We start from the raw sequence: 26,611 nt of genomic DNA, 5'->3' as shown, positions 1-26,611 counted from the left end.
GACACGTGCGGCGGCGCGGCGCGGCGGGGCGCCCCCGGCTCCGCGGGGCGCGGGGCGGCGCATGGGGAAGGAGCGCGGCGCGGCGAGGCACGGCGCCTGCAGCTTCTCCTTGCGGAGCGCTGCCAGCTCTTCCTGGAAGTCCTGAGTCGCGCACGGCGCAGTGAGTTCATGCACCTCCTCGCCAAGCCTCAGCCTGCGGGATTTGGGGAGGCTGCCGCCAGCACACCACCCGGTCACCCGCGCTCGCTCGCCGCCGCCCGGGGGTCTCTACTGGGGGCCCCGGCTGCCGCCCCCTCGCACATGAAGATGTACGTGCAAAGAGCTCTGGTGCTGCTCTCCCTACTGAGCTTCGCCACCGTGAGCCTCTCGCTGTCCTCCTGCACCACCTTGGACCTGGATCACATCAAGAAGAAGAGGGTGGAGGCCATCCGGGGCCAGATCCTGAGTAAGCTGCGGCTCACCAGCCCCCCGGAGACTGTGGGGCCGGCCCATGTGCCCTACCAGATCCTGGCCCTCTATAACAGCACTCGGGAGCTGCTGGAGGAGATGGAGGAGGAGAAGGAGGAGAGCTGCTCTCAGGACAACACCGAGTCCGAATACTATGCCAAAGAGATTCATAAATTTGACATGATCCAGGGCCTCCCCGAGCACAGTAAGTGCAGGGCTCGCCCCGTGCCGGCTGGGGTGCCGCGCCCGCGGGGCACGCTGCCCAGGATCCCGGGCGCGGAGGAGGGGCGACCGGCCGGGCCGGAGGGGCGCCGGGCCCCTGTGGAAGGGGCCGCTTTCCCGGCAGGGCGGAGGCGGGTGGGGGGCGCGTCTCTGCCTGCCCGTGCGCTCGGGTGCGGGGGCGAGCGGGGGCCAGGGCGGGGGGGAAGCCGCGGTGCGACGGCGGCGCTCGGACCACCGGCGGGACGGCGCGGGGCTCGGGCGGCGGTGGGTGGCGGGGGCCGGGAGCAGCAGCGGCCCATACCCCGACCGGCAGCGGCGGGCGAAACCCCTGCCTAGAGCCCTGAAATCTGGACAAGGCGGGCAGGGGAATCCGTGAGGTGGGAAGGCAGCAGGGGAGGAGGCAGTGCGGGTGTTGGGGTGAACGCTGCGCACCGGGCTGGGAGGAGTCGCAGGTCTGGTGTTTGGGTGACGAGCAGGTAGAGGAACTCCTCCTTGCTGAAGCTCCAGCGCCTGCCGCAGAGAGACAGGCAACCTGTCCGGTCCGTGCAGCACCCGCACCGGCAGTAGAGAAGGTGGAGAGGCACTCTGAAGAGACTGTGCTTGGAGGACACTGATGAGGATATTACTCGGTTAGTGTGAGGGCTCAGAGAGCGAGTAGAGAAGACGAGTGCTGAGCAGGTGTAAAGCAGACAGTGATGTGAAAGGGACCCCCAGGAGAACACAGGCATTGGGAAAACACGGCAGATGTTGAGCAGGTGCGGAGGAGATGATGAGCAGGCCCAGATGTGGACACTAAACAGATTCAGGTGTAGAAGCTGAGCAGATGCAAAGACAGAGACTGAGCAGACATGAACCCAAAGCAGATTGCAGATGCTGAGCACATGTAGGCACAAGCACTCATTTTGGTCTGTGCTTGGAATTCCTTGGGATTGGAAGTTGCAGTCATACCACTATCCAGGGTGTTCTCCTGTGACTTAGTGCAGTCCTGGGGACACGACTGGAACACCAGCAGCTCTGGGGAGGAGCTGTGACTTGGCGTAGGCAGTCTCAAAATGCAGTTACTCTGCCAGGTTTATGTTAATCTTGACATATGATGAGCTGGAATAAGAGCTGCAATGTGGTAATGCAACAAATTTTACTTGATCTCTAGCAGACTGCACTCCATGTGGTTATATGATTAGCTCGTAGCTCAGGAGACACCAAGACTCAAGGAACAGAAAGTGCACAGGGTATAGCAGCTTACCTGTATTTCAACATTTTTGACTTACTGAAGTGTCATTTGTGAAATTCTAAACATATGGGGAAACCAAGTGTCTGCAAAATAGTACAGCTATGCTACACACCCATGTGTTTTGGGGAAGGAAACTGAAAGCACAACAGCAGCAGATGAAGTCAAAGGAGTGAATTTAGATAAGATTGAGGGGAAAGAGAAATGAAAAAGTGATGCAGAATAAGGAACGGTGAGCGTGGACTGTGGGTTGGGGAAAATTCCTATGTAAATGAATGATTCTGTCCCATGTCCCCATAGGACACTAGAGCAGTGAGTTCAAAAGACTAAGTAGTGCTGAGATCAAATTTCTGGAAGTGGGTAGCGTAGATGCCACCACTCAGAACTTTAGAATTTGGTCACACTGGGAGAGATTAGCTCCAGACATATCGTGGTGTCAAGCGCTCCTTTTGAAACCTGGGGAGTTTCGTTGCTTACACCATGGCTGAATTTGGCCCTGTGTCTTCAGAAGTGGCTTGTGTTCAACTTTCCCATGACTCTGTCACTGTGCCAGGCAGTGATCTCAGAGCATGCTCTGAGCCAAAGCCAGTCTCCTCTGGGGGGGGAGGGAGAGGGGAGGACCGCTCCATTGAAGGAACTGCAAGGATGATACAGACAAGTCTGAAATGCGTGCACACTCACACGAACTGTTCTAGCTCCAGATTATTACTCAAGCGGCTCATTGGCTCAGAGAACCCATACTTCTCAAAGTCTGAAGGCTCAAAAGTGAGGAGAGCTGAGGAGCAAAAATAGGAAGTATATCCTTCTAGGAAGGACAGATATTCAGGATCAGGTTCCCCATCCCTTCTCTGAGCTGTTTGGTGACTCATGGAATAGTCTTCCTCCTGTGCCTTTCAGGCACATTGCCTGAATTATAAGGGACTTCGTTTCAGAGAATAATTCCCTTTTGACCAGCCGTTCACTTTAAGGATCTCCTAAAACTCATAGGGATCAGACCCCCTTAACCACTGACTTGATTAGATTCAAACTTAGCATCTGCAACAGTCCTGCTAATGGCTTTTCGCTTACCTTCCTGAGGAAAAACACATGCCATTTTCCAAGGCAGCTTGAGACACAAGGCAATTAAAGTCATGGGTCACTGGGGCCAAGCATCTCTTTCCTCCAAACCTGCCACCTGCAGAGTTCCAGATGGATCAGTTTTTTTCTCCAAAGTTATGGAGCTTTGGCATGAAACACCTTGGCGATTTAGTGGTGTAATATAGAGCAAGGCAATACCTGCTCACAGACAAACTGCCTTCTCATCAAACTCGAACTGCACAGCCATCAGCCTTCCTGGGGCTGGCCAGAAACAGCAGGCGTTTCTGCTGGATCGGCAGCATGTGGTGAACCTGCACCTTGTTGACAGCAGTGATAGGAAGATGGAAGCTCGCAAAAGAACCTGCTCCCTGTATGACATTATCCACACTGAGAGGCTACTGCTCTCATCATTTGTGCAGTGAACAGCTCTGGACTACACAGTAATAGCAGGGTCTAATTGTAAGGATGCATCCTGTCATATCAGACATAGCCTGGCATGGCTGCACAGGGTGTCACAGATTCACTGTGTCCAGGCTTGGTTACTGCCACTGAGTGTTGTGGACTGGAAGAGCTTGCAGAAATACTGTCACCAGGCTTTGTTCTGTGCTGGTCGGTGAACATGTCTGGATTCCAGTGTGATTAACACAACTCAGCTGGGACTGGACCAAGTTCCCTGAAAAATCCCCTTGCTGCCTTTGCCTGTGACCTTGTGCAAAAAAAAAACTGCCTCAAAATTGTCAGTTTCCTGGGAATGAGACCTATATCCTGAACACCCTGCTATGAGAAGCAGGTTCCAGCCTCACAGTGGTTCAGAGTGAAACACAGGTCACAGCTCCATCTCTGCATCACTGAGGGCTTGTTCCCAGAGCACAAAGAGAACATGAAGCTTCATAGGGAAGGTAAGAGAGCTACTACTGTTTTCACTGGGAAGGTGTCCCAAGACCAGCACCCAAAAAGGGGAGTAGGTAGAAAGTAATGTGGGGACAGTAGGTGAAATACAGTAGATACAGTAATGTCTTGCCACCGTGGCTGCCTAATTTAGCAAAAAATCTTAAGGAGATGATACACTCTAAATTATTTGTCTCTCATCTGCACTGTGCTGTAGGACCAGATCTGCAGTCTCTAAACAGATTGTCAGATAAAGCACTACTGTTGGAAACATCCTGAGCTTGACTGACCACTGGTCTGATGTAGAAAGGCATTTCTGATGATTTTTGAGACACTCCTTATGGACAGGCAGGTCTGAAATGGAAGAGCATGTTGTTAACAGCACTGTTAATAGGGCTAGGAGTCCAAGACAGCTTCAGGAAGTATTAAAACACAGTATCTGCCTAGGTCTAGGACACAGAATAGTTATTGGTGTTAGACTTTAGCTAGGAAGATGTCTTTGGCGTTTAATGAGAGCTTGGGTTTAATGAGAGCTTGGGTTTTCTGCTGGGCTTTTCTGTGGCATCAAACCTAGAACGGGTCATGGGTGGAGTCTCCACAGCAGGTGTCTGTGTGTGGCTTGGTGTATTCTGCACTGCAGGGATGTTGGGCTGAGCAGACCAGCTCATGGCTGCAGTGGGGTTTGGTCTCCTAGCATTAGTGAACAGCCATCTCTTCAATAACAGCCAGAGACTTTCCCATGTGGGAGAGCTGTTCTATTCAGTAGCACTAATGACAAAACCTCCTCCAGTTAAAGCCCAATGTGAGCATGTGGTCATTGGCTTATTGAGTAAAATTTCATCACCCTAAGAACACATCCTTGAAAACTGGCAGGCTCCTGCTTTGCTGAATCCGAGTGTAGCACAAGAGGAAAACCTCCATGGATGTGACTCTGGAAGTGCATCCGTGTTGCTCAAATCAGAATTTGGCACAGGAGGTGAACCTCTACACTCTGTTGCTGTTTCACACTAGCCCGTCTTCAGAAGCTGTTTCTCAGGGGGGATGGTGGTGGTGTGAAAAGAGGGGCCTGCAGAACTCTAGGAATGTAATTTGAAGGTTACTCCAGCTAGGGCTTCTTGTCTATTTGTCAGAGGCTGGAACCATGTCTGGGAACAGGTGACAAGTTTTTCTTTCTGTTTCTTTTTGTTTGTTTAGAAACAAATATCAGCTGATACTAGAGCCCTGTGTTGCACTGGACAACAGTCAGAGGTCATATGAGAGGCTCTGCAGGGCTGCAAACAAACCTGCATGTGGGCGTAGAGCAGGAGCTGTTGTGTCTTGTCTGCAGGAAGCCTTCATGGTGCTAGAGCCTTGAAGGCTAACCAGGTCAATAGGAAAGGAACAGCAGCAACAACAAAGACTTCCACGAGACCAAAATGGTCCCATTGAAGAGCCTTATTTTCTCTTGAGGACTCTGGACCGCATAGCTTTTACCTATTCTCTTTTGAAGCGTATGTAAAATGGATTTTTGTGTTTAGCTGGCACACATGAAGGTAGAGGATTGCTGTGTTATTTACTGCCCATGTGTCTGATGTCCACGGGCCTAGCACTATTCATTAATTCATTCTCTAGGTCATGAGTGAGAGCTGATCTTAAAACTCAGTCTTTCAGTACACATTGGATAGTTGCTGCCCTAAAGAGTCTTCCACGCCTCATACCTCGTAGACATTGGCTGGCTTCCATTCTAGGAGACAGTGTCAAGGTTTGTAAAACAAAGATTCAACAGCAATGGGATCACCTCCTATGTGGCTTCATGTCTCCATCATGAGCAGAATCACACCATCCTCATTGTTGGGAATAGGCCCCACTAACTGCAAGTGAAGTTGCCCCACTGTCTGGGCTGGGGTTGTCATTTTGGATGCAGCTGACTCATTAGCATTAACAATATTTGATGAGTAGTTAGGAGACAATAATAAATATACTGTGGTCGATCTCTACTGATTCTCTGTCTTGTGGCATTAAAATAACAGTGGCAGTAGTGGGTATATTTGCAAAATGTTGCAATGTAGAGGAAATGTGAGTGAATTCATCCGGTGTTATCTTCATTTAGATAGCCACGCTTCACAGGTGGCAAGATGTTTCAATGACAGGTCTCTACTGGAAAGCTCTTTTTCAAACAATATTTATTTGAGATCCTGCCCCTCAGAGCTGTGGTTCTCAATCTCTCTATTTCTTTCTCCTAGATGAGTTGGGCATTTGTCCAAAAGGTGTCACCTCCAATGTGTTCCGCTTTAATGTGTCTTCGGCAGAGAAGAACAGCACCAACTTATTTCGAGCTGAGTTTCGTGTGCTGCGTGTGCCCAACCCTAGCTCTAAACGCAGCGAGCAACGCATCGAGCTTTTCCAGGTGGGTATTGTTACTACCTTCCCCAGTGCCTGAGCCCAGAATAGCTTGTCTCCTTAATGGTTGCCTCAGTTGATATGTGCAGAGCCACAGAAGAGAGGGAGAAGAAATTGAATGCTGTAACCCAGGCTTCTTCCAGCATATGTAGTGATAGTCACCTTTCTTCCCTTTTACGATGTGATGCTGTCCTTTTCCCACTCACATTGGTTGTCTGCGTTGGGCGTCCTGGCATGGTGCCCATCGCATCTCTTTGCTGCACTGAGAAGAGGTTTGGAAGGGGAGGTCCTCACAAGTGGAACAGCCCTGACCCTTCTTCCACATCTGCATGCATAGGTCCCTTGGCAGTTTTGTTCCTTCGGCTGTCACAGTACAATTGGTACTAATCCAATGGGTGGAGCTCTCTGTCTTATCTCTGACTTACTAGAAAAGTAGTGCTTGCTTTCAATGTTCCCTTCAGCAGCAGCTCCTCAGGGACACAGTTCAGGTCACTGTTAATCCCGGTACTTATCTGGAGCTTGCTTTGAATTTATGGACTCCTCTGGCAGAATAAGGTCTGATTCAGGCTTGGAAGTGGTCTTAGGCCAGAGCAGACCACCCAACTAATGGTACAGTTTAGCATCCAGGCAGCACATTCCCACAGGCTCGTGTCCGTCCACTTTGCTGTAAGAGTGCCTCTAAAATTGCCCTGTGGGTGGTAGCTCTTGGGGACTTCCTGGAAGCTTCAAAGGTCAGAGCAATTCTCTACCAGATGACACAACTGACAAGGAGGTGAACTCAGAGCTTCTCTGTAAGTTCAGTGCTCTGTGGAGTCAACCTGGTGTCCCGCAGAACAGGCTGTGGTTGTCTGGAAATGGGAAGAGATGTCAGAACAGAGGGAGAGGTCTCCAAACGATCAGTCCTGGTGTGTTTTGATAGAAGTTGAAGAGAGTAGAAAACCTGAAAACACCACAGTGAGGACTCAGTAAATAGGCTTGCTGGGTAAGGGATCTGTGGCCAGATGCTCTATTGTCCATTGCTGGTTCTACTCTGAAATCCAAATCCACATCCCACAGGTGTATACTGAAACAAACCCACCCCTTAGATCAATGGCTGTATGCTTCTGCCTCTGGATGTGTGCCCCAAAACAATGCTGAATTGAGATAGGCTGCTTAGGACACAGAAATCAGGGTTGTGTAGTTAGTTCTCTGGACTTCAAGTTGATTTGAAGCATGTCCTTCTTACCTGTGCCAGGGTATCCCTGGTGTCTCACTTGCCAGGACCAACCTTCTGGATTAGTTTTTAGCAAATGGAAGAGAAAGGCCTGAAGACTATCCCTTATTTATGCACGGCACTGGCTGATTTTTTCTACCACTCCTCCTGACACAGATCCTTCGTCCGGATGAGCACATAGCGAAGCAGCGGTACCTCAGTGGCAGGAATGTGCAGACACGGGGCTCCCCTGAGTGGCTGTCCTTTGATGTCACCGAGACTGTGCGTGAGTGGCTTCTGCACAGAGGTAGGGGTCTTAGCCGGACCGGGTGCCAAGGCATCCATAGAAATGTGGATCCATGTTGACAGGAGTATCTCTCTGCTCCCCTTGTTGCAGGAGCTTGGTTCACATAGAGGACAGCTTCTTTCAGTCTGAGAACAAGCCTTCCTCCGGAGAGCTTCCTCAATGCGTGATGTTTTCTAGATTCCTAGCTCTGCCCTGGAGGCCCCACTGTGTAGCTCTGTCGGTTGAGTCAGAATTGGAGGAGGAAACTGTTTTTCACTGAGAGATGCTGAAACTTCTTTTGGTTCAATTCTAAGCCCAGAGGGGACCCCTCTGCTTGTCTAGACTATAATCTGTAATACTTAGAAAATGAGGAATGCTCTGCTTTAATTTTCATGTGGATTAGAGCAAATATGGTAGGGGAAAAAGCAGCAAGGATCCTGGCTTATTTAGCTGTTTACAGCTTGTCAGGTATAAAGGTGAGGAAATACCAGAAGCTGACATACATAGACACATGGAGGCTTTAATACTGCAGAGAACGTACCTCTGCCACCACTGGGCAGCCCAACAGATAGTTATGGGGCAGCTCCTAGCAAGAACACTGACCCCATTCACAGCTGGAGCATAAGGCATCATGACTCACAGCTGGACTGGCCTCACAGAAGCTGGGTGCCGCTGAAGACTGGAATGCAGGTACTGGCAAGCAGCCGCTCCCTGGAAGGGTAAGCTGTGGGCTTGCAGGCTTCTCCTATTTCAAGCAATCTTAAGTTGTGTCCTGATGGCTGGAGTTCAGGGCTGGAACTGCAGTGAGCTCTGGGTAGGCACACTAGCTGACAAGACATCAGAGAGTATATATAGTGCTGAGGAAAAAAGGTGCTAGGCACCTTGTCAATGCCCCGGGGAGCCAGATGTTTTAATTCATGGCACAACATAAAAAAGGAGCTTTCATAAGAGCCTTATGTTCCTTTAGTCAGGCCCACACAGCATGACTGGTCCAGGAAGTTATTATGAAAATAGACTTGCCTCTGGAAAGTCTGTGTGACTTAGACTGCTAGCAGTTCAACAAAACAGGAGGTTGCAGCTGCTGAGAAGAATGCTTCCAATGAAATTACTTGTGCATATCCAACTTGCTTATTTTCAGATCTCTCCTTCAGACACTAGCCAGAAGCCAAATAATAGAGGTACCAAGGGTGGCAAAACTGATTTAACAGACAATCACAAGCCAGCTATTCCAAATATTTTTTTTCCAGTGGAGCTCCCTGAAGCTCACAAAGTCAAAATTTATGCTGAATAGCCTAAAAAAAAATGTAACCAGGAGCACTCTTCTTACCTGCCCAGAAAGTTCCCTTTAAGAAGAGCAAGGCTTTTGGCACAGGTGAAATTGGAGGATTTTGCTTCCTATTCTTTCCAAAGCAGCTTCCATTCCTCAACTCTGATAGCATGCCTGACTTTGAAACTAGCCCACTGTCTAGGAATTAGCACAGTACCTGTCCTCCGTGAGACTTCCTTGTGCCAGGAGCTGTTGCAGCTGAGAAAGACTGTTTCTCACAGAGTCATCTTCTTTGCAGAGTCCAACCTTGGCCTGGAAATTAGCATACATTGTCCTTGCCATACTTTTCAGCCCAACGGGGACATCTTGGAGAGTTTGCATGAGGTCCTGGAGATCAAGTTCAAAGGTGATAAAGAGCTGGGTCAGGGGAGGCTGTTGGGGAAGGGAAAGCCTGGAGCATCTGAAGAAAAAATTAGGTCTTGCTTTGCATATTTGAGCATTTTACACTGCGCAACATTTGTCTTAAAGCATACACATCTGGGTTTGCATGTTCATTATATGGGCATATCCGCTATATACATAGGTTACAAAAGGAAGAAAGTAAGAGCAGGCTGGGTAGGCTTGCATGGGTGTCTGCAGAAAGGAATAATTTTGCATTACAGTGTCTCTCTGGGACGTTCAGCTTGATGCCTTCTCAGGTTTCCACAGAGGCTCTGCTTTCCAGTTAGGGTGACTGAAACACATGGAAGTCAGGCATCCTGTGTGAGGTGGCTCAGAGAGTCAGTGGCTTGGCTGGCCTAAGAACTAGGAACCTCCTGGCTTGCAGCCCTGGGCAGCAGCCACTGGCCCCCACAGGCTCCGTTTCTGAGGCTGTTCTGCCGAGTGCCAATTATCTGACATCTTCTTTAAACCATTCATCTTTCTGCCTGTCCTGGGACAAAAGCCAGGAGTGAGTGGGATGGATTAATGGCCCCACCAGCAGTTTGCAAATGGTAAAACAGGTGGCCCGTAAGCCTTTATTTCAGGCCTGCAGCAGTCAGATTCACTAGAAATAAAGGGGTCCCTGTGGGGGAAGAAGTCCCAGAGTAAGTGGATGTGGTGCCTGAATCCCTTTCACCTGGTTCAGGAGAGTGTTAAATGCATTGAAAAGTCTTGTTGCATCCTCCACTTCCCTGCTGATTTCTTTTTTGTGGATCCTCTTTTTCTCTGAAGGCATTGACAGTGAGGATGACTATGGCCGTGGGGACTTGGGGCGCCTGAAGAAGCAGAAAGACTTGCATAATCCCCACCTCATCTTGATGATGTTACCCTCACATCGACTGGAGAGCCCAGTGTTGGGAGGCCAGAGAAAGAAACGGGCCCTGGATACCAACTACTGTTTCCGGTAAGTGAGAATCATGCCTGGATCCTATGCCTGAGGTGGGTAAGCCTGGTGAGACTCCATGCCTCTGGGAAAGGCAGAGCTCTTCCAAGGGGGTTGTGGGTCACCATGGTGCCAGAAGGAGCACAGCTCGGCCAGCTATTCCTCGTGGTGTCCTAGAAGGGGGTGCTGGCCAGTTCAGCAGAGTTGCAATGTGCTTCTGGCTGAGCCCCTGGCTCGAAGAGACTTGCGAGCACCTTCCTGGAGCCCAGTGTGGGCAGGGATCTGCAGCAGACCCCTGTTGATTGCTAGAGCAGCTGGGTGCTGCCTCCCTGGGGTGGTGGGCAAGCTGCCTGCCAGCAGGGGCACAAGCCGTGCCAGGCTGCTGAGCTGCCCTACTACCACTTGCCTGTGCCGCTCCTCCGCACTTGGCACATGCAAACACCACGTCCCACTGGGCACTGCTGGTACTAGTCCTTCTGCTTGGGAAGTTGCATCTTGCAGTCGCATATAAGGCCCCCATTTGCATTCATTGTGTTCCAATACTGTGTTTCAGGAACCTGGAGGAGAACTGCTGCGTGCGTCCTCTGTACATTGACTTCCGACAGGACCTTGGCTGGAAATGGGTCCATGAGCCTAAGGGCTACTTTGCTAACTTTTGTTCAGGCCCTTGTCCATACCTCCGCAGCGCAGACACCACTCACAGCACGGTACATCCAGTATATTATCCTGTCAAGGCTTGTGGCTGTGATTCCCCCTTCCTCCTTAAGTCTGATCGATATCTAGTCTCTTCAAAGCGGCAAAAGCAGTTCAGATCAATATTTGTAAAAACCATTCCAAGAAAACTGCAGAAAAAAGCCTAGGTGGTTCAGGAGGAAGAATGTGCTTCCTTTGGAGTCAATACTGAGTCCAAGCTTTCAGGCAAATGTTGAGGAGAAGGATGCTGTTATCTCTTGGATAAGATGTGAAACAGCAGGACTGATGGTTTTAGGGTACTTATTTGGCAATGGCCATAGTATTAACTGAATTGTTCACATCAAATATCAGTTCTGCCTAAATTTCTCCTGCTGTTTGCACTGGATAGAGGATTTCTCTATGCTCTATGCCAGGTTGTAATGCAAAACTGTTGTGCGATGGCACATGCCTGCCATCTGCTGCCACAGGGGCAGCTGTAGCCCAAAAGTGAAGGGAAATCCATGTCCCTGTCTAGAAGTGAACACAGCCATTCAGGAAGATCTCCTTTCTGCACAGGTATCCTTTCCAGTAGGATTTATACCTGACCTACAGCAGGGAGGAACCTGTTAGGCAGTGAGATTTGTGAGTAAAAACTGGCAGAAAGCAGTGTCTTTAGGTAACTTACACATAACCTGTCTTTAACATGAGTAGACTGGTCAGTCTTTGGGAAGAATACAATCTGAGCCTGGCTAGAGTGGAAGAAAATAAAAGCAACAGAAGAGCACAGGCATTGGAAAAGTATCAAGAGGAGATGACAGACTAAGGATCAGTCAGTCCACTGCTGAAGCAGGAAAAACCAGAGGAAAATCCTGTGCTGCTGTCCACAGAAGAGAAAAGGCAACAATTCAGATAATGCAACAGCTCACTAGCAACTTAGCTTCAGATTTCACTAAAAGAATTACTGGAAAAAGCACTTTCAGCTGAAGAATAGATGACTAGGTAAAGGTGATATTGCAGAAAAGATGCTAACATTTTCTTGACAGCTTGAGAGTCTGCACAGCAGTAAGGTTCACTGAAGCTCAAGGACTAATATCAGTGGGAACAGCTGATTTGTGGGAATGAAGGAGTGAACAGATGCTGGGCATTAAGCACAAGACAAAGCAAGGGAATGAACAGCTTTGAAAGGGTAATGGGCATGTAGCTTTACCATCTGGTTGTCCTGAGAAGCTCTCTAGTAGATAACTGGCCAGAATCAGTGTGAGAGAAAGTAGATTTTTAGAATGGTTCCTAATGTTCTGTTCTTGAGCAAGAGAGGAAACAATCAAGCATTAAGGTCAGTGAAGTGATCATAGAAACCTTTAGAACAATATAGCTGCTGACAGCTTGCCAGCACCAGCTAGGAAGAACATGGTGAAAAGAAGACTTCTCACCAGTCTGTTTAACCTGCTGTTGAGTAGAGTAGCCCCAGAGCATGTGGTACAGCCAAGGGTACTTTGCTCGGTATCCCAGAGAGTTTTTGCCACAACAACTGTGATTGCATGGATCTGGATGATAGAACAGGATGTATCCTTAGCACTTCCCATCCCCAAAGACTGTAAAGTAGTTAAAATACAATGTGCCAGACCCTGTCGTTTATACCAGATAAGCACTAAAGAGACCACAGTAGAGCAGGTGAGATCATGTTTTGGCGCCACAACTCAAGAAGCTGTGCGCTGCAGGGAAGTGGTCACCTCTGGCAAGAAACATGGCAACTGTTTTGTAGTGGTTACATGGCTGCAGTGTACAGTCATCTGTGGGCTGGGGCCAGCTGGGAGGAAGAATCCAGTGGGGTCCCACAGGACACACTCCTGGCTCCTGCATTATAGTGTAATGACTTGGAGGATGGAGTGGAGGGGGAAGGCATCAGACAGTTCAAAGCTGGGAGGGAATTGTGGATACTTGAGAGGACTGGGATCCATCCAGTGCTATCTGGAGATGTTAGTTGAAATAAGCAGCACTGATACTCTTTCTTCTGGTTTCTTTGTAGAATCCAAAACAACATGGCCCCAGGCTGGTTACACCCAGCCTTGTTAAAAGCAAAAATTGTGACATTCTGCTCTACCAAATTAGAGATGAAAGGAGACAACTACTTGTACTCCTTCAACCCTTAGGCATCAGTCACAGAGAGCAAGGCTATTACAGTTAAAAAACAAAGTCGTAAAAGTCAGGCCAGGGCAGGTGAGACCCTTTAGAAGCAGGCCATGATCAGGAAGTGACAGGGGAGTATTCCTCAATTCAGGGAAATACCCTCTGATGAGCATACTCCAAACATCTAGAGGCCTATTGACTTTGCAGCCCCATCCTGTCCTCAACCAACTTAAACATATTCCTGACTTTGTTGCCACATTTACTTTGTTTCTGCAGGTTCTGGGTTTATACAACACGCTGAACCCTGAGGCATCTGCTTCGCCCTGCTGTGTGCCCCAGGACCTGGAGCCGCTCACTATCTTGTACTATGTTGGGAGAACCCCCAAAGTGGAGCAGCTCTCCAACATGGTGGTGAAATCCTGCAAGTGCAGCTGAAAGGCCCCTGGCCCACCCAAAGCCAAGAGAAAAACTGTCAGCACCCACTCTCCTGCTCCCAGGCTAACACAAAGAGAACTGGGGGTCAGAGACTACGCATGCTGAGGGCCAAGTGCCAAACCCTGTGGCTTAAAGTCTGGCAGCCCTTGGGGATCTCTTCTGGAACACTTCTTGGTTGTCTTGGCAGTGCAACGTTCCTTCTAGGAGTTACTTTGGTGACACAAAGGCCACACTCTCCAAAATGGCTGGACAGTTGGTGCGGAAGTGAAGGATAAGGTGGAGGAACTGCTGTGTATTTGAATGCTGGGTGGTTGAGCTGGGAAAACGAGAATGAGAAAGCAGGTACAAGGGGGAATGGAAATGGGGAGATGTTTTCTATTCTAGCTTTAGCTATCTTAAGACCTTAGCCCTCCCCACTGGCCTGAAGTACTAAAGGTTTTCCCTGTAGGAGGAAACCTTGAAAGTTTCTTTAGAGAAGGAAAATGCACCAAGATGGGAAGTTGCTGAGAGAAGAAACGCTCAGAGATACACTTAAGACTTTTGTTCCTCAGAGCTGTGATCCAAGAGTCCTGTAACTGAAACCATGTCTGCCAAACCTCTAAGTTCAGCTGACAGATCCTGCCTATTGGTTTCCAAATGCAAACTGCAAGGCTCCCAGACAGCGTACTGAGGGTGGGCAAATATGAGGAAAGAGGGTGCTGAGTCCATTTTCAGAGGGACTGGTGTCTCCATCCAGCTCTTTCACCTTCCTGGAGTTTCTAAGAGATGGTTTCGGGTGAGGGCAGGAGCAATATCTGGGGGTACCTGAATATTGGGCCCATTCATTCGTGATCTGACGCACCCTGAGGACCTCTTGTCTGTTGTGGTTTGTGAGGTGCTTTGGGGTGGTCTGCACCTGTTCTGCATGATGACCTGAACATGACCCAGGTCTCACCTGCCAAGACTTAAAAAATAGTAATCTCAAAAACTTTGCAAAAAAATAAATATTTTGGGGGAGATGCTAATTTTTTCACAAGCAAGTTGTTTGTTGGAGAGTTAGATGATTTGCCGTTTTTAAAGTGCTACCACTGTGGCATACTCAGTCTAAAATTTTTATGCTTTCCAAAATGTCTCTTCAAAGGAACAGATAGAATTTAGGTTGGCAAGAGAATCCCAAAATGGAAATTCCATGTTACCCTCAAACTGTGCCTGGTGTATATGTGCCCTGTCTCACCCTAGTCCTTCAGACATGTATATTACCTCTGGCATCTGCTTTTGATAGATTCATATAAAGCTCCCTTCAAATGTAAAACACGTCCAACAATACTGTTTAAATACCCAGGGTGGTGCAGCTGACAAATGTCCTAAGTCCATTTGAATATATATGGTCTGCCAGTATATTTACCTGTACATACAGGTAAATAACACACTGTTCCTCCTCATTTACCATGAACATTCCAGATGCTCATAAAAAAGATTACACATGTTGCCCAGGCAGGAAATCAGTATACTCTTTTAAATGGGCTTTTTCAGCCATAGATACTCCCAGGGGTAAAAATCTCTGGTGGTTGCATGCCACATGAGACTCAGAAGCTGTATCTGATTCCTCAAACTACAACTACTCAAAGTCATGCTCTAGAGACCACAGAGGTTCCTCCCTGTCCCCTCCCAATTCCTAGTCCCCAGCAACTGAGTGTAAAACGACACCTAGCTGGTTAATTGCTTGTGGCCAGGGCTCTCCAGGGTCAGCTCAGAATTCAGCTCTTCCATCAAGCCGTTCACAATAGTGGCTGCTTCCTAATACCTCATGTGAGGCTGCCATAACATGTAAACTCAAACGTCTTAATAAACTGTAAACAACCCTTCCTGCACTATCACCAGCTGGCTAGAGGTTAGCAAGGGTGGGTCAGTGGAGGGAGCCTGCCAGCCTGTGTGACGTTCTGGCTGGGGCACACATGGTCTGATAGAGGCACTCCCCAGCGCTTGGCTTTATCCCTTTCATCTCTCTGGGGCTCCCTGACCCATGTCATTGGTGTGATGATGAAAGGTGCAGCTCTGATCAGTCCTGCAGCACTACGGTATTGGCTGTGCCCTATACAGCTCTCCATGCCCATTCTTCCCTGCCGCCTGCCAAGGAGGGAGCAAATTACAACTATGCTGCCATGCTGATAGGCCAGAAATTTAGTGGCTGCGATGGGGGTTGGGGGGGGCGGGGAAAATCCAGATGCCTACTGGCATAGGAATTCTCTCTGATCTCCTTTTAGTAGCAGCCCCTCAGGAGGTTTTGGTTTACAAGCTGCATTTTGGTCATTGTTCCTCTTGAGCCCTGGGCTGGCTCTGCTCCCTATCCACTTGAAGGGCTTCCTTGCTAGTAAAGAGGGAGGGAAAAACCCCAAACAAACAAGGAGGGGGAGCTGCAAAGGGTTTGAGCTAGAACACTTGCACAGCTGAAAGTCCTACATGGCACTTGGAACACATTGGAATCACCCACGGATTAAGCCTGGCAGCCCCTTGGGGTGGGTCTGTCTTACTGGCCCTTGTTCACTGCTGTTCCTCAGTGGCAGAAGAACCAAGCCTTTTGGCAAAAGAGGCAAAATGGCAATCAGGGGAGAAGAGTCTTGGTGTGTCCAACCAGTGTGGACACAAGTACAGTCATGGGTACAGTAATCTTTGAAATCACACACATTTCAGTTACTGCTTCTCTGCCCAGCCTTCCATTTCCCTAGCAACATTTGAGAATTAGATTGGTAAGACAGGCTCCAAAATAATTTTCTTAAAATTAAAATAGCATTTTTAGGGGTGTTCTAGCTATAATTCAGCAACAAACTATACTAGCTACATCAGGTTTAATAACTGATTGAATACTCTCCTGGGTGCACGCATACCAAAATGTTTCAGGACAATTGTGTGAGAAGGCAGAGGGCAGTTTTTTATATGCTGTTACTAGCTAGCAAATTGAAGAAGACAATGGGAAAGAAAAAGTGGGATCTTCATTGCCAACACTGAATACAGCTCTCAACAGTTCCCTTTTTGTTTGCAGAAACAAACAAAAGCTGATGAAAACAAGCCCAGCACACTTTGTCTCTTTAACAAAGATCAATGGTTAGAAAGAGTGAAAAAAACCTATTCTGTAGTGACATAAGGCAGATCCTGCACAGATGATCAAACAACCATCTGTGTAGTCCCTGTTTCTCTGTGGCAAACTCTATTATAGCATGTAAAAGGCTTACACCTTGCTTTTCAGACTGTAGTGTATTGCAGAGCTCAGAGAGGAACACTGTTTCAGTGAGTACAGGAATGTACACTTACACTTCAGCAAAGAACAGTCTTTGCAGACTAAATGTGTCTTTGTTCCCCATGTCTTTGTTCCCTGGGTTGGATGATCTCTAGCTATCTCACTGCATTTACATAAAGCACATCCGTGTTGCCACTGTGCAAACTGGAATATGCTGGTTTTTGTTTCACCTTTCCATAACCAACATACATCTATACACTCAATCAAAAAGATGGACCGTGCCCAAAAGTAATATAAGATACAGAGGACAAACATACTTGTCCACTACTCTGGCAACATCATAGCTCTGTTCTGCTCGGTCCTGTCTCACATCTCTCTATTGTAGCTACCAAATTTCCATTTTCTCAGTTCACAGATCCTTACCTTTCTGTGTTGCTCTGAAGCTTTCCTTGCCTGTGACTAGAGTATCCTCATCAGAGCAATATACAGGTCTCCTGGCTCAAGACTACTGTGCAAATAAAATCACACAGCCATCTCACAACAGAAGAGGATCCATTGCAATGTCTTAGGAGGCAGATGTCTTCAGTATGGTCTCAGGTCCAATGCAGGGCAGGTTCAGTATCACAGGGTGACCAGGATGCAGCTCTAGGGCCAGCTCCATTGTGCAGAAAAGGCTTCTTGCCCACTCCAATTGTTTTTAGTGGCATACAAAACATCATATCTAAAGTACTGGCTTGTCTTCTCTAATAGGTGATTGAAAGGCAATGAAATCAACCAAGAAGATAAAGTTTTCAATACATACAGAGTCAACAGCGCTCTATCTACACACTTGCAAAACTATACTAATTTGTGGTTTTATGGGTTGCCTATAAACAACATGAATTGTGGTTTAGAGTAACGGCAGCAATTTGGATATAGCACAAGGAGCAAAATCTGCCATCTAATTCTTTAAAGATAACATCTATTAAATTTTTACTTTTACATTCAAAGTCACTAGAAAATATTGGTCAAAAGCTATATGAAATTATTATGTTTAGTAAAAGAACACCTGGACTTTCAGATCTCTGCTTTACCAATATTTTCTTTTGTATACAGGAAGTTGTTTAAACTCTGGTTCAGTTTTGATGCAATTCCACAAGAGAGAGATGGAAACAACTAAGCTCAGTATCTCTTGTCCTTTTTTGAAGAGAGGCTTCAGATGCCCCGTACAAATGCAAGATCCTTTATCATGCAACAAGTCAATCTAGAAGAGATGAGACAGTTTACTCATTGGATAATAGATTGTCTTAGAAATGAATTCTGGTACAGCAACAAGAAATAAAGCAAATGAAAACTACTAATTAATGGTTGCCATTACCTAAATGATAATAATGCATTTGAGATGCCACTAATGCCCATAATTTCAGAAAGAATTATGGTACAGCACTTTGGATGTCACAGTGTGTTTCCAGTAAAAACCAGTTTCCAAGATTACAGACCTCAGCTATTCATCTGCTTTTAGAACACCCTTATCTAGGGCTAGGTTGCTTTGGGAAGATGCAAAGATGGTGGTCTGAAGGCATTTAGTCAAGCAGCTGGGCCTCATACTGGGCCCAGTATGATTTCAAGGAGAATACACTTAAGGATAAGGACCTTTCTATCTAGTACAGAATAACGGTTTATTTACAGCTGTGGTTTGTGGCAAAAAAAACCCCACAACATATGATTAGTTTCCCATATCCTGCAGACTCAGTGAGCAGCTTTCAGGCAGAAACTCTGTCCCCTATGGTTTATCCTGGTACTGTTGAACTATTACCCAGGAATACCAGTCTTTCAAGCGGTACCTTCTGAAGACAAAGACTGATTTCTCCCCCTTTCAGGGGCGTAGTGGTCTTTCTGCAGGGTGATATTCTTTGTCTCTCATTCCACTTAGTTGACTAGGCAAGATCATAGAATCATAGAATGGTTTGGGTTGGAAGGGACCTTAAAAATCATCCAGTTCCAATCCCCCTGCTATGGCAGGAGTCACTAGACCAGGTTACTCAGAGCTCTACCTAGCCTGGCCTTGAACACCTCCAGGGATGGGGCATCCACAACTTCTCTGGGCAACCTGTTCCAGTGCCTCACCATCCTCACAGTAAAGAATGTTTTCCTAATATCTAATCTAAACTTACTCTCTTTTAATTTAAATCCATTCCATTTTATCCTGTCACTCTTCTGACATGCTCCTATAAAAAGTCCCTCTCCATCTTTTTTGTAGGCTTCCTTCAGGTACTGGAAGGCCGCAGTTAGGTCACCCCTAAGCTGTCTCTTTTCCAGGCTGACAAACCCAATTCTCTCAGCCTTTCCTCATAGGTAAGGTGCTCCATCCCTCTAATCACCTTGCTGGCACTCCTCTGGACTCACTCCAACAGCTTGATATCCTTCTTGTGCTGGGGACCACAGAGCTGGACACAGCACTGCAGGTGGGCTTTCACCAGAGTGGAGTAGAGGGGCAGAATCACCTCCCTGGACCTGCTGCTCACACTGCTTTTGATACGTTTGGCTTTCTGGGCTGCAAGTGCACATTGCCAGGTCACGTACAGCCTCTCATCCACCAGCACTCCCAAGTCCTTCTCGGCAGGGCCACTCTCGATCTATTCACCCCCCAGCCTGCATTGATACCAGGGGTTGCCCTGAGCCAGGTGCAGCACCTTATACTTGTGTCTTGTCAAACCTCATGAGGTTCCCATGGGCCCACATCTTGAGCTTGTCCAGGTCCCTCTGGATGGCATCCCATCCTTCACATGTGAGGGAAGAAAAGGAAGATGGTATCCCATTGCTGTCCACAGAGACCAATGCAAGAAACAATTAACAAGTAGGCATTGGGCATGCTGCAGAAAGCAAAGGTGACTTCCTTTGTCCAGTCTGCCAACAGTCAGCCATTTCTCACTACCTGTCTAGATACTCATTCATCAGATAAAGAAATCAGCATGAGACATTATAATAATATATCATGGCCAGTGAATGTACATCATTTGATGAAAGAAGCCAGCTGGGTGATATCAAACCAGAGATTTCCTGACATTTTTCAGGAAGGATTTCTTTTTTCTCCAGAAGTTATTATCCTCTTCAGGAAGCAGACAAAACAAAAGATTTGCTGTGCAGCCAGGGGCAAATCTTACAGGATTTGTACAATGCCCATGGTGTAATGACTGGGGAATGTCTTGGTAACCATGTTCTGGTCCTTTCTTGAAACAAAAAATTGGCCTTTTGAAGTGCCGAAACCCTCTTGCAGGTAGGCTAGATGCTTGGGAGATATCCATTGTTTTCAAGGGTTTGTAAGAAACTCCACAGTTTCTTACACAGAGGAAAGTTTCCTCCACAGAGGAAAGAAGCAGCAGACAGTCTGACTCACAAGAGTCTTTGGAAGACACCCAGCTTGCAACAAGCTGCCTTGCATGACACAATTTGATATCTGGAGACTTGCTACAGAAATTTCTGGTTCAGGATCTGAAGATCTCATTTGGACACTACCATGCTAAGTGCTCTATCATGCTAATCTGAAGAACTAGAAACAAATGAACAGAACAACAAAGGGAAACAAAACAAAGGAGATGGCAATAAAATCTCAGGGAAGGATGGTGTGGCAACAGTTACAATGTGCTAACACATTTTAAATTGTCCTAATTTTTATCCATTTCACCTGCCTTCAGCCAAGTCATTATTCAAAAGACCTAAGAAACTTGCTGGGCCACAATTTGGCAGGAACAGTCAACAATCTTTATTCTTAGATATTTTTCAAAAGAAATTTTTAGTAAATATATGGAGACCCGAGTTTCGTAGGTCTGTGGATAAGAAAAAAAGATTCCTAGCTGGTATCATGGACAAAATGTATACATGAGATTTTCAGAAGATCATATAAATAAGGCAAAACCACTTGAAATCCATGAGGTGAACCCTATGCAGTAGTTACTGGAAACAATGTGGAAAAATCCCTTGTCATTTTTCTTCCCCAATCTCAGAAAAAAACCCAATTTTATAGGAAAACGAGAGAGTGACAGTTTGGACTTGGCAGTACAGGAACTTTTCAAAGATTCCCTCCTGCATTTTGACATGGTAGTAGTCAAGACACAGGGATTTATTCAGTCACCCCAAAACATATTTTGGGGAGATTTTATGACTTTTCAACATAACTACACTAAGTGCAGTAACTTGTCTCCTCTCAGCGTGCAGGAAGGAGAGTACACGTTACCCCTGCTATAACTATGGTGAAATAAGATTTTCTAAAATACTCTTGCGGGGTACCAAATTGAGCTAATGTTCTGGAGTTGTCTTCTGTTGCACATCCCAGAACAGGAGCAGGCAAAAGGCTAAGCAGAGTGCTGAAATTGCTTTTAGAGATAACAGCATCTCTTTCAGCTGCCTCAAACACATGATAAAAATTTTGTTAATAAAAGATGCATTTTTAACAGCCCCTAAATTCTTAACGATTGCATCAAATTTTGTTTTTTTAAGGCCAATTTGATTTGTTTGTCTGATAGCTTAGATAAACAAGCCACTTCTTTTCAAAGAATATAAGATTTCTCAAGCTCACTGTGTGTGTTGTAGGCATGAACTTGTAGAGAAGAGGCCCTGTTAAGTATACTCTTCTCCCTAGGGAACCCCTGTAATTCACTGAATACCACTGGCAAAAGCTTCACACCAGGGTCTCCATACCGATCAGTGATTCTTTCCTTTAAATTGGAAACAGCAGTGAAAACTCTTTTTCAATGAGGGTAAAACCTTTTTTTGGTAAGGTAATAGACAGAGCAGACTCTTCAGGGCAGACTTGGTGTCTTCTCACCTTTAGTTCAGTGGAGTTTGTCCTCCTGCATTACAACTATACAGGGAGACTCAGAATCCAACAATTTTGAGATCAGTCTGTGTTTCCTAACTGCTCATCTCTAAGTCAGCAGGGAAACTTCATTCTGTGGAAAAGACAGCATGTTCTAAAGCGGGAAGAAACCAGTTACCAGGTTCATTAAGATGTGTTGTGGTTGTGCACATTCACCTTGAAGGTGGCTCTGCACTCGAGCTCTTTGGAAGACAAAGATGGCAAGAAGTGAAATGTAAATGAATAAGATAACTTAAGAGCTTCAGTTAGTGGAAAGTATTTTCTTTTTCATATTTAGGTGATTAACCATTTACAAACATCGTATTATGGATGACTTCCACATAGCAACCTAATTTCTGCCAAAATCACAATTTGCCTACAGGTGGGCCTTCGTGTCCTTTATGCTCTTTTAAAATCTTCACCATTCCGAAAAGCTCTGCAATATATAGTGCCCAACCAGGTAAAAGTGTAGACAAGTTGCATGTGACAACTTGGCAGATGCCAGCAACGGAGACTTTTCTTAGGGAACTCAACACCACAGTGGAACATGCCACTGTCATGGAAGGTAGCTTTGTCTTCACTCTTCTAATAGGTGTGCTGCAACTGTCAAAATAAAACATCCATACAAAGTCAGACTAAAGACCATCTAGCCCAGCTCTCATCAGACAGTGATCAACAGCCAACGCCTGATAGACAAGCTAAAAATCAGAAAAGCCCCTTGTGAGACTTCCCCAGAATAGTCACTTGAAATGTCTTAGAAACTTCCTGCTTGTTTTTTCAGTTTTAATATTTAATATGCCCTTTTTCATGGATTTGTCTACTTTTCAAACCACATATGCCTTTTTGTATTCACATCTTGTAACAAGGAGTGCCACAGGTCAAGTACATACTGTGAAAAAGAGTTGCCACTCTCCCCCACCTTTCTTTTTTTTTTTTTTGAAGCTTATATCTGTTAGTTTCATTTGATGCTCCTACTTCTAGTAGACACGATTGTAAGCAGCTATTCCTTTTTCAACTCCCTTACATTCCTCCTTGCCCATCTCTTTTCCAATTAACCACTTTCTGCATGAAGAGAACTATGAATGTAAAGGTCTTGGTATAAGCAACCTCGATTCTGTAAAGCTATATGAGGGCTTCCCGATGTTTAGTGCAAACAAGGATGTCTCGGCTTTAGAAACATAAGGTTCTAGAAAGAAGAAAACTAATTCAAGTCCCATATTTAAGTAAAGCCTCAGAAGCTTCTTTTGGAAGAAACTTATGACAGATCCACAGGAATAATGCATTCAGAAAGGAAACAGTATGAAGAGGATTAATCAGCCATTTACTGCAACCAAAAATCCAACTATTTAAACAGCAGCAAATAACCTATCCAGATTTAAACAGCCAGCCCAGGATTATTATGAGCAGCAAATGTAGGACTGACTGAGGAAAAAAGTCCTTGGCAGTTTTATCAAGTAAACCCTAAATAAGTCAGGAGCCAGACTACTTTTTTTTCCAGCAAATAATCCAAAATTACTGGAACTGTCATATTAGTACAAGGTACGGGCCTGAAAGAATGAGGACTGAGAATCCAAGTCTGTTCTGTAAAGTCATCTGTAAGTCAATGATCTCCTTCACAGGTAAAGAAGAAGAATGGTCTAGCACTGCCAGCCATTCAACTCCATGCATATTGAAACTCCATATTTTGATATGAGGAAAAGGCACAGCACTGAAATTCCTACTCGTAAACAAAGGTCTTGATACCAAAACCTTCTTTCACAGTGTGGAACCAGTATCGGAGATATGTATGTCAGCCTTTCAAGCATCATAATGAGGAGCATTTCCAACAAACCATGATTGCCCAAAAACATTCTATTCTCAAGACTAGATAATTTCAGTATGTCTTGTTGGCATCCAAGACTAAGTGGTCTATCTAGTGTCACATGTTCTCCCACTGATGGCACTCACATGACTTGCGAGGATGTTTTAAAGGCCAAGATAAAACATGTAAAAGGAGCTTAATACTTCATGTATTGAGTACGAGTCAGCTCTTCTGGAGAGGAGAATCTGATACCTCTCCCTTAATTTTTATGTTGTAGTATGCTCATCAGCTAAACAGCACAAAATGCTGCATGAACTCTGCATTACCTCAGCCTCCAGGACTCTGATGTACGCATTACTCCTTTCAAGACTAACAAGTCTGATTCTCTGTGATTAGAACAGGGTGCATAATTTAGAAGTGATGCAAACATCACAGAAGAGGAGAATCCCTCGATTACATTATTCAGTGTCACCATTGAACCAGATTCTGAATGACTGTTGGGGCATTCTACTGGTAATTTTCTTTTCTCACAGTAAAGAAAGGCACTTTTGATGAAACTCATTGATTAATACAGGGAAGTAAATGTCAAAAAAGTAGAGAAAAAAAATAACCTGCACTTGAGGAACACATATATAATGCTAATCCCCTTGTGCAACTATTATAAATCCAAAATGCTTTGCTATTCTACTTTCTTCCCTTGTACTAGAAGACACTTCCTGTAAAATGCCTGCTCTCCCAAGTTGTGTGGGAAACAGTTCTATGCCTTCCCACTGAATCTCTTAACTGAAGCACGCTCTGAGAGGTTTTTGAAAAGGGACAGACATGGAGGTAGCAGAGCTGTGAAGAGACAAAATGCATATGTTATCTTTCAGTAACAGCACCCACCATGCACAAAGACATATAGGGACTCCAGGCTAAGGAATATGGGGAGATGGAAAAAATAAGAGACCGGAATCACAAGATTTGTTCCTGATTCTCTACTGCACATGATCTCAATGTAACAGCATTTGTGCTCAGATCTGGGATCAGCAGATTCCCAAGGCAAAGGAATACTGCTATGTCCTTTGATGCTCTGGCTGCCCTAACATATCCTGAGAATGAACAGCAGTTTAAGGTCTAGGTGTTTGGCTTCAGGTAAACGACCAATCTTGATACCCCTAGGGTTTTTTTGTATTTGTTGGAAACATTAAAAATTTTCCAGGGGCAAAGGATGCAAGGCTTCACTCTCCTGATGCTGACAAAATTCATCCCTTCAAAATGATGGTGATAGACTGCACTGTGCATTTTTCTGAATATTTAAAAAATCTTAGAGACAGGATGTTTGACATACTGCTACTAAGTCATCACAGTTACAGGTGTGGGGTGGGCTACATCTAACATGCAATGCAAAGAAGTTCAGAAAACATGGCTATAACCAAGGGTTATATATATAATACAAATTATTATCCCAAAATGAGTGGGTGGGAGATTGGCAAAGCTGCAAAACAATTAACCTGTGTTCATAATAAGTCAGCATTAATTGGTAATTTTCTTGACAAAGATGTAAAGATGCTGCTTCTGCCAATAATTCTCATAAGACAATCACCTTTCCTGGGCTAACTGCATTTAAATCTCTATCCTTCAAACATCTCTATAGTTTTCAGTGGTGACTGTGATAACCTAAAAAAAGAAACTAGAGAACAAAAACAGACGTGAGAGTTCCACAAGGATGCATATCCTATAGCTACTCAATCCTGCGCATGAAACCCAGTGGAATAAGGATAATTCAGATCCTTCAGGAGGAAAAAAAGGAACAGAATTGTTATTTATTGAAGCTAAATCTTATAGGGAAGTAGCCCCTCCAAAATTTCCAGAACAGAGCTGGAAGCTACAGCCAATACCACACGTAGCAGAGTAGGCTGTGAGAAGACAGACCCAAGGTCTTGAAGTCCACGGCTGCTGAGGATGTGCAGAAGTCTGAAGTAACAACTTCTGCAACCAAACTTTCACTAATCATGAGCCAACAATTTGATGCACCAGTAGAAACATCTATCTTCGAGACCTATGGGTGGAATTCAATGATTACAGACAGAAGGGACATTATCTGAACGTAACTTCACAAGATTTTACAAATCTCTTGGTCACTGATGACATGTGATGGCAGCACAGGCAGCAGAAAAATGCTGTAGAGATGCATGAAGAACACAGCTGAAAAACCACAAAGAAATCCCAACAGGATCATGACTGTCTAACAGAAATGAAAGATAAGCCAATGAAGGAAACAGCTATATCAGAGAGCTGTATTTTGGACAAGTGAAGAATTCAATGTGTTTCATGTGTGTGAGTGGAACAGAAAAAAAAAATGCACGTTCTGTCCTATGAATTCATGTCTGAAGCAAGTGATGGTGAAACTAGCGGGGTATGAACATAATTATTTAATCTTCTCTCAATTTATCTGGTCTTGAGTGACAGAAAATATGCAGAATTCAAGAGTGGACAGCAACACAATCACTTCAAGAGAAAACACTTTCCCCTTCTGACATGGTGTCTTCTGTCAGCCCTTTGAGTTGATCATTATCTACTTGCCAACAGATTAGAATGATCTCTTAACACTGACTATACAAGCTATAAATGATAGGGCAGCTATGGAATAAGAAAAGAGATCAAACAGGATGTTGAATCCAATCTCAGAGGGCTCTGATACAAGCAAAGGGAGATTTTGTACCCTTTGAGAATTGAAATCATACTCCTTGGTGTTGGACAAGGTAGAAATTGCAAAATACTGAGTTTTCCTTTATCTAGGCACCAGCAAAGAGCCAGAGCTGAAGCTGCTTCCTGTTCATTTTAAGGATGGATGGATCTTCTCTCCAATACGTTTTCCAGCTGCTGATGTTGTTTTCTAACACAAGCAAACTAATTTTCATAACGTTAGGCAAATTTTAATTTAGTGGCTGGAGTGCTTCACCAAGCCACTACTGCAACTGATAAGAGCCACCTGGGCCTTAGGGTTCAAGCTTGGGTCTGAAAATATCAGCCAATTAAAAAAGTTTATAAAGCCTAAACAAACAGAAATCAAAACACAAAAATAAGCCACACAGAATATAAGCATCCAACAGTGAAACATAAAGACAGATTTAAAATCCTGTCCAGTATAATGACAGCAAATATTTTGGGGGTGTGAATTAATAACTGAAATTGCA

The 26,611-nt window shown here is 45.6% G+C and overlaps 1 protein-coding gene across 1 annotated transcript; it reads left to right on the top strand.

Annotated features, from left to right (window-relative positions):
- Positions 1 to 54: 54 nt before the first annotated feature.
- TGFB3 (transforming growth factor beta 3) lies at positions 55 to 14,874 on the top strand. The gene is made up of 7 exons (XM_027672043.1): positions 55 to 652; positions 6,085 to 6,248; positions 7,611 to 7,740; positions 9,285 to 9,392; positions 10,199 to 10,370; positions 10,903 to 11,056; positions 13,425 to 14,874. The coding sequence occupies exons 1-7, from the start codon at positions 169 to 171 to the stop codon at positions 13,581 to 13,583; spliced, it is 1,371 nt and encodes a 456-aa protein (XP_027527844.1). The 5' UTR covers positions 55 to 168; the 3' UTR covers positions 13,584 to 14,874.
- The last annotated feature ends 11,737 nt before the right edge of the window (positions 14,875 to 26,611 follow it).

Source organism: Neopelma chrysocephalum, unplaced genomic scaffold (genome assembly GCF_003984885.1).
Source record: "Neopelma chrysocephalum unplaced genomic scaffold, ASM398488v2 Primary Assembly neopelma1_24, whole genome shotgun sequence".
Lineage (NCBI taxonomy): Eukaryota > Metazoa > Chordata > Aves > Passeriformes > Pipridae > Neopelma > Neopelma chrysocephalum.
This window is presented reverse-complemented; position numbering and strand designations above follow the sequence as displayed.